General features: G+C 44.7%; 1 protein-coding gene across 2 annotated transcripts; it reads left to right on the top strand.

The window, feature by feature from the left end:
* The first annotated feature begins 1,772 nt into the window (after positions 1 to 1,772).
* On the top strand, positions 1,773 to 10,020 carry NFKBIZ (NFKB inhibitor zeta). Of its 2 annotated transcripts, none has more exons than XM_033053499.2 (12): positions 1,773 to 2,007; positions 2,360 to 2,499; positions 3,410 to 3,446; positions 3,542 to 3,645; positions 3,797 to 4,560; positions 4,979 to 5,084; positions 5,415 to 5,561; positions 6,055 to 6,118; positions 6,697 to 6,866; positions 7,515 to 7,625; positions 7,712 to 7,879; positions 8,510 to 10,020. In XM_033053499.2, the coding sequence occupies exons 1-12, from the start codon at positions 1,773 to 1,775 to the stop codon at positions 8,561 to 8,563; spliced, it is 2,100 nt and encodes a 699-aa protein (XP_032909390.2). In that variant the 3' UTR covers positions 8,564 to 10,020. The 2 variants fall into 2 exon arrangements, with proteins under 2 accessions (XP_032909390.2, XP_032909391.1); XM_033053500.2 differs by having other exon boundaries at positions 1,806 to 1,946.
* The last annotated feature ends 2,213 nt before the right edge of the window (positions 10,021 to 12,233 follow it).

Genomic DNA, 12,233 nt, shown 5'->3' with positions numbered 1-12,233 from the left:
ATTTTTAAGAGAATGGCAGACAACTGTGATGACAAATATAATTTTCTGGATTATCAACTTCTCAGATATGCATTATTACCATCTGCTTGTTGGAAGACAAGATGCATTTTGCAGTAGTTGTAGACCCTCCTGTGAGGTTAAAATGAGTGGCTTTCTGGGCTCCCTGGCAGGGATGAGAATGCAAAGGTTCCATTGGTTGGATACACTTTGGAAAGCTGAGTTGTGAGTCCTCCTCACAGCCACTGAGTGTGCAAAGAGCATTCATGGGCTCCAGGATCTCTGAGCACCACATGGTTTTCAATGAGAAGATACTTAAAAGCATCTGCCTAAGGTTAAGGTATAACTCAGGTCTAAAGCTTGAAGAACAGGGAACCATCTCCCTGCTTGTTTAAATGGCCTGATTTAATAAAGTCTCACTTGCGAAAAGTGCTTTGTTGAATGAGGGAGCAGGTGTGCTTGGGAATGAGTTTCTGCTCAGAGAGCAAGTGAATTTTCACCTTCATTTGGGTATTTTTGCCATTACTTGGCATCTGATTTTGTTTTATGGGTTCTACTTCCAAATTTCACTCTGGCTGCATTGATTCAATCTATGGTGTAAAACAAGAGTCTTTGGATTGGAAACCCACCTAGATAATCTCAGCAAAATCATTCCTTCACTTGAAGATGGGAAAAATATTTGAATAATATAAAGCAATTCCCTCCTGCCTCCTTGTGGGCTGATTAATATGATTTTGTACTGCAACTGACCCATGTTATTCAATACAATTATATGCAATTTGCATAATATACTTTATGTATAGACCATGTTGCTTTACTACATATTTATTGGAGTAGCCAAAAACATAGTGATCTCAACCTTGTAGGCAAAATTGCTCACTTGTATTTTAGAAGATGGTGATTTCATGGGAAATATTTATTTGAAAAGTGGAAACCTGAGAAGTCTCCCTGTGAACATTGGTAGTAACTCGGTGATGTTACCAGTAATCGCACAGTTTTGCCCACTTTTGTTTTGGCATCATGCTCCTTACCCGCTTCTCCCCGCTGGCCTCAACCGAGAGGCTCTTGCCACTGCAGTATGGTGCAACCTACAACCAAAATCTCTCCTTGTCTGCCCCTGCCTGCTCCGCGCCAGGTAAGAGGAGCACAGATGACTCATCTCTATCGTGAGGAACCGCTCACGTTCCCCTCTCGCTGGCTGCTGCTCACGGGATGCACATGACCGAAAGTCTCTGTTCTCCCATGCCGAGGGCTGGCAGGATCGGGACAAGGGTGAGGGACACCTGTCCATGCGGACACGGGGCGGCAGCAGCAGCAGCGGTGGGAGGCCGAGGGAGAGCCTGGTCACCCCCCACTGCAGCTCCGTAAGGGGGATGCGGCTGTATGCGCTGGGAGCGAGGGCTGCCAAGGCTGCATTTAGACAGCGCTCTCAGGCGTGTCCCGGGCAGGGCCCGGAGCTGGACTCGGTGGTCCCGATGGCACCTTTCTAATTCGGGACATTCTGTTACTCAGCTAAGCCCACAGGGACAAGCTCGAACCCCCGCCTGGCAGGCGGGCTGTCCCTGGCAGAGGAAGCGGACCCTCATGGCCAGGCTCCTCCCGCCGCCCTTACGGGAAGCGCGGCCCCGCCCGGCGCGGCCCCGCCCGCGGGGGGCGGACCCGGTATAAGCGCGGCCGCGGCCCCGTGTCCCCAGAGCCGCCGCGCCGTCCGCCCAGCCCTGGCCGTGCACGCTCCGCCGCCCGCCGCTCCGCGCCGCCCGCCCCGCCGCACCGCCATGATCGTGGAGAGCAGCCGGGACGCGGCGCCCGATGGCGGCGACGGCGGCGCCCTCAGCAGCCCCATCAACCTCGCCTACTTCTACGGGGCCTCGCCCCACTCCAGCGAGGGCAGCTGCTCGCCGGCGCACTCCTCCGCCCCGGGCTCGCCGGGATCCGACTCGGACCTCTCGGTGAGCAGCCGCGGCGGCGGCCGGAGGGACCCCCGGGGCGGCCCCCGCCCCGCGCTGCAAGGTACGGCGGGCCCCGTGGCGGGAGGGCGCGGAGCCGCGGGCCCCGCTCCGGCCCCTCGGGGCGAGCCCGGCCGCTGCTCCCGCCGCGTGTGGAAGCGGCCGGAGCGGCGAGGAGGGCACGCGTTTGGCCGGCCCTGGCTGCCCGGTGCCGAGGCGCTGCCGTCCCGGGAGCGGAGGAGCCGCACGCCCGTGGGATGGCCTGGGGGTACGCGGGGCAGCTCCCTGGCTCCTCTGCTAAACCGGGATTTAGGTGCCTTTCCACAAGAGTTCCGAATTTGCTTGGAATTTTTCTTTATTATTCGTTAAAAGAAAAGGGTGGCTTAAGTTCGGGTTTTGTTTTCGTGTCTCCGCAGTTGAACAACACATGGGGGGGGGAAAGCAGCACCGAGGACCTTTCCAGGGGGTCCGCGTGAAGAACTCCGTGAAGGAGCTCCTGCTGCACTTCAGGAGCAGCAAGCAGATGTCCTCAGGTCCTGCCACCGAGGACAGCAAGGTAACTGGCAGCTTTCTGCACTGACAGGGTTGATTTTAATAGTTACCGAAGCTGGCAAGAAAGCACTATGCGGTAACGCTAGAAATGAGCTTCTACTTCATCTGCTGTGGATGAAGTCAGTGTTTTTCCTTTTCAACACATAATGGAAAATTACAGCTGGGAAAGAAGTCAGAAAGAAAGTTTACCTTAAGAAAGCGCTTATAAATGTTCTTACTGAGCTTTATTTTCCAAAGGGAGTCTGGATAAAGATACATTTGTGTTGCGAAACCACAGAAATTCCGTGTTGACTGGAATGAGATCATTCATTGGAAGGGTTAGGGATTTTACTCAGATTTGTTTGTCATGCTATTGCGCCTCTGTGCAAAGCACACAGTGTAAAGGTAGGCCCTTTCAGTATAAAAAGGCAAAAATTGCAGGAAATTCTGAGAAGATTAAAGGGTATTTTTGATTTGATTAGATTGCTTTTTCTGAGTGTGTGTTCGAAAGCTTCCTAGATAAGTGTGGTCACAGGAAGATTTTTGCATAGCAAAGTTCACGGCACTAAAGAAATGTAAAATTGGCTGTGTTGTTTATGTTTCAAAAACAATCTCTGGGTCTCTGGAAGGAATAATGTCTTTCTCTAGATTTTCTTGAGTTTTGTGGTATTATAACAAATGACTTGAAAAGCCTAAAGAAAAACAGCGCGTTTTATTTAAGTTTAAATAGAATATTTCCATTTTCTAACCTTAATTAAAAGCAATTAAATTAGGGTTAGACAACCACGTAGTAGAGTTATTCTAAGGTGTATTCTGTGTTTATAGAAGGAAATTATGGCTGCTTTCTTGTTTGTTTTTTTGGGGTGGATTGGTTTTTATTTGTTTTCCCCAGAAATAACATTATAATAACTGAAAACTTTGGTTTTTCTTAACAGGCACAAGGAGGATTGGTGAACTACGAACCATACACAGGTAGGCTGTTTTTAATACATACCCTGCAGTAACGTTTTAAATCAATTGTGAGAGTAACCTCCAAATGGATTCTAAATTTATTTTCCTTTCATCAGAACTGAAGAGCATACTGGGCCACAGTGGCAAAAGAAAGGCTCCTGAACTCCTTTCTGATGGACCTTCTTTCAAACGCCAAACAAATGTTCACCCACATCTCCTGGTAAGTTTGTAGTAACTTTTTGTGTGCCTTTATTTTTCAGCTTGCTTTCTATGATCAGAAACTATCAGATACAACTATACCTCTAATTTTCTGGGGCTTGTTTTGATTTGCCTTTTTTTTTTTTTTAATTTTTATTTTTTCCTCCTGTCAGACCCCACCCCAGACACCAACTTCTATGGATAGCATGGAGGAGACACATAAAACTGACCCAAAGCACGACAGCAGTTCTGATCTGCTTCAGAACATTATAAACATCAAGAATGAGTCGAGCCCCATTTCCCTGAACACGGTGCAGGTGAGCTGGCTGCACTCAGTCTCCAGCCACAGCTCACCTGCTGAGCAGTACCAGGACAGCCCAGGAACACAGGCTTTCTCCCCATCCCAGAAGTACCAAGCATTCCAAGACCACACCAGCCAGCATATGCTTGATCCACCACAGCATTACCAATTCCCGGTGTCCCAGAACCAAGATTTGTCACAGACTTATCCCTCAGATGCCTCCCTGGACTACAGGCCCTTTGTTGCCAGTGAGCAGTCTCCTGCCTACCAGGAGAACACTTTTGAGAGCCATGAGCTGCAGTACTGCCCACCTCAGAGCTTCTCTTCCCTCTTGAATGACTCGGAAGGCTCGGACAGCATCTCCAATCCCCTCCAGCCGCTGAGCAGTGCCCACTCGCAGCCCGAGGTTGCCTCTCACGCCCCGAACTTCAGCTTGCTCTCCAGCAACCTCTGTGGTGGTCTGGAGCGCAGCGTCTCTCTGGCTGCTCTGAATGTCTCTCTGCCTGACCAAAACATTGCCAGAAGCACGACACAGCTGGGCAAGTCATTTTTCCAGTGGCAAGTGGAACAGGAGGAGAACAAACTGGCTAACATCTCTCAAGACCAGTTCCTTGCAAAAGATGCCGATGGAGACACGTGAGTACCTTTTATCTTGGTGTTATTCTGTGGGGGATGTTTCTATTTGGGTTTTGGCAGACCGTGGGTTATAGTGAAGCAGTTCAATAGCAGTGTTTGTGTCACAAGTGCAGTGGTTTGGCTGATCAGGTGAAAGGTGTGGTGCTGATGGCTGCGATGCAGAGCTCCAGCACACTTGAGTAGATGTATTTTCTAATTTTGGATGCTTATAGTTAGACTTGGCTAAAAGGCCAGGAAAACATTCTAATTTAGATGCTTTAAATTGCCCTGGCAAGAAAATAGCCATGTTCCTGTCTTAGTTACACAGAGGAGATCTGAAGCTGGCAGCATAACACCCCTTCTATACATTTGGTTCTCTGCTGTCTTGAGCCCTGGTTTATGTCTGGTGATGTAACTCTGTTGCCTGTCTTTCCTGCAGCTTCCTCCACATTGCTGTGGCCCAGGGCCGTCGAGCCCTCTCCTATGTTCTTGCAAGGAAGATGGCTGCCCTGCACATGCTGGATATTAAAGAGCACAATGGCCAGGTGAGGTTCTGAAAAAATCTTTGCACCTGCTTTGTGCACCTGAGTGCTTCTGCATGTCTGAACCTTGGGAAAGATGTGGTGAAATGCTTATTTAATATTAACCCCAAGATTTAGACTGCATACTAATATTAACCTTGAGCTATTAATACTTCTTGGGATCACCTTGAGCTGGTGAAACTATGTGCTCTGCTTCATTTGTCCTGGCTTCCTAGTATTCATAATCACTGCTTAAATAATACCAGGCAGTTAGGGTTTTTATTTGTTTTAGTTACTCTTTCCTGTTAGAGATCAGATGACTAATAGCTTAAATTTTCTTCTTGATGTTTGCAGAGTGCTTTCCAGGTTGCTGTGGCTGCCAATCAGCATCTCATTGTACAGGACTTGGTTAGCTTGGGGGCTCAAGTGAACACCACAGACTGCTGGGGTAGGACGCCGCTGCATGTCTGCGCTGAGAAGGGGCATGCCCAGGTCCTCCAGGTAAGAGCCAGGCAGGCACAGCTCTGCCCCAGCCCTTGACTCCTACCCTTGGCATTAGCTGTGCTGGGAAACTCTGGAAACACCACTCCTTCCTTTATCTTCCTCTCTGGGCGGCCTTGTGAGTCTGTCTACACATAGAGCTTAAAGTGGGACTGAATTTCTCATTAAGGTTTGCATCAGTATTTTTGAGTAATTTTGGGGTATTGGGCTAGTTTACCAAGCCAAAACAGTAAGTCTCCTCTTAATCATAGGATCATCTAATGACTTCAAAAAACTTCAGACTTTCTAGTTCCAACCCCCCTGCTGTATTCAGGGACACCTTTCACTAGACCATATTGCTCAGAGGCCTGTTCAGCCTGGCCTTGAACACTTCCAGGGATGTTGTTATTTATTGCAACTTTATTACAGTTATTGCAGTAAGACAATAAACAAGTTTGAAAGCAGTATGTGGTTTGGATAAGACCTAAATGTGTACCTGTTCCCACTTTTGTAGGCAATCCAAAAGGGAGCCATGGGAAGCCATCAGTATGTGGACCTTGAGGCAACAAATTATGATGGTGAGTGGTTAAGAGTTTATAATTTACAGATTTACTGGATAGTACAGTGTTTTATAGCTGCTGATGGAAGTGCAGTAAAATGAAATATTTCTTTTTCAAATGGAAATTTACAGGTACAATTGACATATCTGTCAGATGAAAATGTGTTCAGTCTGTGTCTTACATGTAATTGCTGTGTTTGGCATGGAGACTAGGTTGTAACTGGCCATTGTTTAAAACATTGGAGAACCAATGTTGTGTCAGTGGATACAGAAGCCAGAATCTTTAGAATTCTTGTTTGGACCTCTTTTCCATAAAAAAACTCTTTCTAATGTTTATTTTGTAAAAAGATATATTAGAAATGGATTCTTTCATCATCTGCTGGCTGAGAGTTCACAGTGGGCTGGTACTTCACCCCTTGTGTTGAATGGGCAGTCCAGCTCTCAAGCTGCTTGGAAGCAGTCACTGTCACTTACAAATAGAGAACCATCACTGGGCTTAATGGGGATGGAGGTTCCTTTATCCAACCTCTGAAACAAGCAGTCAGTAATTCTGTATTGCATTTTTTCCTTCATGATAACTTTTTTCTTTTAAATCAGGTTTGACAGCATTGCACTGTGCGGTTCTGGCCCATAATGCTGTGTTGCATGAACTGCAGAACTGTCAGCCACCTCACTCCCCTGAGGTCCAGGAGCTTCTGCTGAGAAACAAGAGCCTGGTAGAAACCATCAAGATCCTGATACAAATGGGAGCCTCTGTTGAAGCGAAGGTAAGTAAAATGCCTTAGTCTGAAGTGCCAGATCCAGAGAGAATGTGGAAGCAGAATATGTCCCTTTCTCCCACGCTGCATTTATTACAAAGGAAGTAGACTAATTTTAAAGCTTCCCTGCAGCTTAATTTACCCAAATGCTATGAGAATGCTGCATTTATTCAGAGCAGGGTATTTTCAATGCAAACAAACCCTGGGGAAAGAGGGAGGTGACAGTCTAATCTCCAGACTAAGAATGATGCTACATCGGCTGCAGTGAGTAGTGTTGTAAAACTAAGGATATGTTTGGAGGACTCTGAGGTACCCGTAGTAGTAGGGTGCTGATGACACTTTGCTCTTGAACTGCACATTTTAATTAAAAACTGCTTACCTGTGCAGTTCAGGTCTGTGCTGTGCCAGACCATTACTTAGCCAAAATATCAAATGTTACATTATGCAAGCTTACCTGCAGATGAGATTAGATTCCATTGTTCATTAGATGTTGATATTAAAATATGTATATTCAGATTCACTTTTGATGAATTGTAGTGCATGTATGTTTGCTCAACACTCTGCAGTTACTTCTCTTTCTATTTTTATTTGTCTGTATGTTCCCCCTGGATAGGTGAAGCACCTGCAGGGAAAACTAAATAGTTTCTTTTTTGATAGGATCGCAAAAGTGGTCGCTCTGCTTTACATTTGGCAGCAGAAGAAGCAAACCTGGAGCTCATTCGTCTCTTTTTGGAGCTGCCCAACTATCTCTCCTTTGTTAATGCAAAGGTATGGCGATTTTTTTATAATGCAGATAGAGAAAGAGGGGCTCATTCCTCCACTTTTCCTTCACGGAGTTGCTTTGTGGTCCCCAGGCTTACAACGGCAACACAGCCCTGCATGTGGCTGCCAGCCTGCAGTACCGCGTGAGCCAGCTGGATGCTGTGCGCCTGCTCATGCGCAAGGGAGCCGATCCCAGTGCCAGGAACTTGGAGAATGAGCAGCCAGTTCATCTGGTTCCTGACGGCCTTGTAGGGGAACAGGTAAAAAATTCGTAACAGCCCTCTCCCTCCATCTGCCCTCGTCCACACAAAAGCTGTATTCCACTCTGGAAGTTTCTTTGGGGTTGTGAGTTGCAGCTTTCCAGGAAAAGATTTAGCAAGTACCATTTTATTCTTTAGATCTTTAACTTCAAGATCAGGCAGAATATACAGACCTGAAATTTTAGGTTTCACATGCAACTTTCATTTTTTTTTCTATCTCAAAAGCTTTTACCAGTCAAGATAAGCTTTGTCTCTGTAACTCTGCAATGTACTGAAGGCACTACTTTCTCTTGCTCATCTCAGTATGGCCTGAGTTCATGCTTTTATTGCACTTGTCAGAATTAGTAGTGACAATTCTTAGGCCTTAGTAACAGATGAAATCCCTTTTTCCTGCTTGATGAAAAAACTGACTCTAGATCTAAGACTAGTAATGGAAGCACAGCTGAGTTGCTGACTGTTGTCTTTCATTGGTTCAAATGCTGTGAAGTGGGATTGTTTGTGGTGTAACTGAACTCAGGAGCTAGGTTTAGATAAATGAATGCAAAACTGGATCTAGGATGGGCTTTTTTCAGACTGTGACTCACTTCAAGATGATGAATACTGATGTTTTTGTCCTTTTCTTTTCTCCAGATAAGACGTATCCTCAAAGGGAAGGCGATTCAGCAGAGAGTGTCGCCGTTTTAGGCTCCATGTTTCTTGGAGTTCAGCAACTTACACTCACTGTCAGTCAGGCAGTCCTAATGAATCTGTAAATAGAGCATTTGCCTGGTGTGGGCAAATGTTAGTTGTTTCTATGAAACAAAAGTATTTTGTTCACTATTATATAGTGGGTTACATAAGAGTAAAAAAACCCCAAACCCAGCAATTAAATTCCTCCAACCAAAAGGGAATGCTTCATTCCCAAGTATGTGGAACATTTTCCTGGCTACCTGTATTTCATAGCTATGGCAAGTCTGATATTACTTAAAGAACCATACAGATAACCTCTAGACAAGGGCAATTTAATGGGATTTTTTTTTTTTTTTATTTTAGAGAGGACTAATACAGGTCAAAATTGCAGATTGTTGTGTTTTTAGTAACACTTAAATGCAAGAGAAATTAAATATTTTTGAAGGTGAATATTATTTATGTAACTTTGTGACTTTGTTCCAGTATCCTGTACAGGATTGTATATAGTCACTGATATTATTGTACAGCTGTATAGTTCTAAGAATTGATGATCACTTGGGGAAGGATCTGAAGAAACAAGTTCCTTGATCTTGAACTTGCAAATTGAATACAGAGTTTTAATACTATACTGGTGCAAATCGGGTAAATTCTGTTGTTCTGAAAAACTGAGGATGGAAAATAGAGTTAAGATAAAGTGCCCCTGGCATTGATTTGTGTATACTTTTGGAGTTGTTAATAAAACATGAAAAGCTGTGCTTCTTCAGGGGACTGTGTCAGTTTTCCTCGTACCCGGAAGGGGTTTTTCTTGTGATAGAGCAATAGATTGAGAGAGGAGGATCATGATTTTTACAGTATGTATGTAACTTGTACTTCAGAGGATATGATCCTGATTAATTGCAAGTGTTTGGCGTGCACTTCACTGTTGATGCATGCTGAAATCTCTCAATGTTGATTATAATACTTCAACGTGTGTAAGCCTTACTAGTGTTGGTGGGGCTTAAGCACATGCAAGTAGGTTGCTGAATTGGGCTCTAGTTAATTCTAGAGACTTAATGTTTTCCACCTCCTAAGCAGAGTTAGTCCATTTATGGTTTTACCTTATAGGTATAGTGGCTAGCGAAGTAATATTTGAAGTTAACAGTTTTTCTATTTTTAATAATATTAATGGAAAATGTATATTAATGATGCTGTATACTTGTGTTCTGTTGGATAAAACTTCCTCCTATCACTTTCTGAATGATCCATGCTGGGCTGTAATCCAGAAATATGTTCTCTGTATGGTCTTTGCTCTAAAAATGTTTTTTCATCACATGCAGTTCTCTGTAACCATTTAATTAGTCTGATTATGCTGTTTTGGAAAAGTATGTCTTGTAGACAAGCTAAATGAAAAATCTGATATGCGAAGGCTTAGTTGCAATGTATTTCTTGAAGGGTTATGTGTAACTTGTGTTTGAATAAACATGCTAATTCAGTTTTGGTGGTTACTGTGTGTGATACAAATAATCACAAAGAAGTCAAGCTTGAGGTAAAACTGATTTAGCATGGTAATAGTGCGAGGCTGAAAAGCCACTTGCTAAGATGAAATGAAGTCTTACCACCCTGCTGTTTATGCTTTCTCTGGTTTGATGCTCGTGTTCTGGGTCATGCCCTGTGCAGTTGTGTTGTGAATTTAGTCGGTATTCCCCAAATAGAGTTAATAGTCACCAGGCTGGCACCTGAACACTTGTCCCTGCATACTCGAAAGAATGATAGCAGTCCTGAAAACGCTATGTTCTCCCCATGACTTCCCTGCCTTGGTCCCCAGTTCTGGCAGCTCAGGCACCAGTGTCACCCTAGCACAGGTGACAGTCTGTGTTAGGAAACAGGGCCATACACGTGGGGATGGGCTGTCTGCCTCACAGATGGTGATGAGATGGTTCTGAGCTGGCAGTGACCCTTCAGGGGGATAAACTGTCATCACAGCCTGTCCCAGCTCAGCATGGAGCTGGAGAGAGGGCAAGAGTGGAAATGAAAGTGATGCAGCATTAGGATCTGTAGGAAAGAAAGAAAACCAAGGGGGCTTTATGTAACTGTATGAACCCGCTGTCCACCCTGCCTTACTGCTGCTTGTGAGGATGAAAGTGTGGGAATTGGAAGAACTCCAGAGAGGTGTGGAGGAGCTTCCTTGCAGGGAGCAGCAGAATAAATGAGGACAGTTCTGCAGAGCCATGACAGGCCAAAGAGCCTGAGTGGGGATGAACTCACTCTCCCCTTCCAGCATGAGAGCTGGAAGCTATTGATCAAGGTATCACACACAGAGCAGGCAACAGGAAACAATTGAATTTCTGATTAGGATGTGCAAAGATGAAATGGCACTTCTTTATGTGAATAGTTAATTGTGTCTAGATTGTGTTGAAGATGCTGTCATCTGCATCTCTCACTGCAAGTGACCCTGCCTTGGGTATATATTTTTTATATATATATACCTCCTCTGCAAGGAGCCTGATAGTACAGTTTCCAGTTAATTTTCATTTTCTTTATAAGAGATGATTACACAGGAAAAAGAGTTGCTGATGAGATATTCTGACCCTCCAGATCAGCCTGATCTGACTGCCTGGCACTCCATTCTGGGTGGCATTGACTGAGTCATCTCACATAGGGATTAAATACCCTAGGCTTGAAAGACTGGCAGAGCTTTGGCATGTATTCAGCCAGTGCTTGAGCATGAAGTAGGTGAGAAGCATTTAGCAAGCAGTGTGGTGCTTTCTGTGACACTTGTGCCCTTCTGGAAGGGGCAATCCTGGCACTCCAAGTTAGAAAATTCCTGGGGGGATGGTCTAGTGTTTGAAGCTAACTTATCTGCCTGGAGCATAATTTCATTTTCAGGAGAGTTCAGTAGGTAATTTCACAAGAAAGCATCCCTGCTCTGACTCATTTTTCTCTCCTCTGATCTTGGGAAAGTCTGGCATATCTGACCCAATTTAACTAACTATTAGAAACTATCCCTTTTTACTGAAGGCCGAGTGACACTACATATTTAGCAGGCTAACAGTGTTTCCCTGATAACTTATGGTTCTCAGGAAGTGCTGGATAACTTTTACTGATGTGGATGTAGGCTCAGTATTTATTTCACTGGTTGCAGTAGAGACAGAAGACACTCTGGCTTGGTTCTGAGTAGGAATATTAAGACACATGGTGCTTTGTACCCAGGATGTTTCTGATTTGTTTGTCTAAGTAAGCCAAACCTCAGTAAAGGGTTGCTTTTTGATTTTTGTGGGCTACTCATCTGGTTGGAGTTGTAGAAGGTGGCAATCCATGATTTACAAGAAATGTGTTCTGCTTCTGGAGATGGAAAATGTACATTTCCCACATTTATTGCTCATTTTATATTTTTATCAGAAAACAAAAGCACAGCCAGGAAATATGTTCTTAGAGAGGTTGGGTGTGGTAGAACTGACTGCAAAGATAGGACGTGAACTGTTTGTTCTTCTTACCTGACAGTTTGCTTGTCTGGTTACCTTCCTTTTAAAAATAGATATGCTCCTCAGTGTAAGGGAAGAGCTGAGGATGTTTAAAGTGCAGTGAACATGTAAAGATAAAGAACAGGTTCCTGCAATTAAGTATCTGCCAAAAATTGACCTGGTATTTCAACACATTCAAATCCTTCTATTGTTATCTATTACTTTCCTTGAATGTTTGGTGATTT

This window comes from Catharus ustulatus, chromosome 2, assembly GCF_009819885.2.
Source record: "Catharus ustulatus isolate bCatUst1 chromosome 2, bCatUst1.pri.v2, whole genome shotgun sequence".
NCBI lineage: Eukaryota > Metazoa > Chordata > Aves > Passeriformes > Turdidae > Catharus > Catharus ustulatus.
The sequence above is the reverse complement of the archived record's forward strand: the minus strand, read 5'-3'. Positions and strand labels throughout refer to the sequence as shown.

What these genes read in the sequence shown, in the direction of transcription:
- NFKBIZ (XM_033053499.2), top strand. Translation starts at nt 1,773, where the DNA reads ATGATCGTGGAGAGCAGCCGGGACGCGGCGCCCGATGGCGGCGACGGC. An exon ending in CCCCCGCCCCGCGCTGCAAG is followed by an intron (nt 2,008 to 2,359) that starts GTACGGCGGGCC and finishes GTGTCTCCGCAG; the next exon opens with TTGAACAACACATGGGGGGG. An exon ending in ATGTTCACCCACATCTCCTG is followed by an intron (nt 3,646 to 3,796) that starts GTAAGTTTGTAG and finishes TCCTCCTGTCAG; the next exon opens with ACCCCACCCCAGACACCAAC.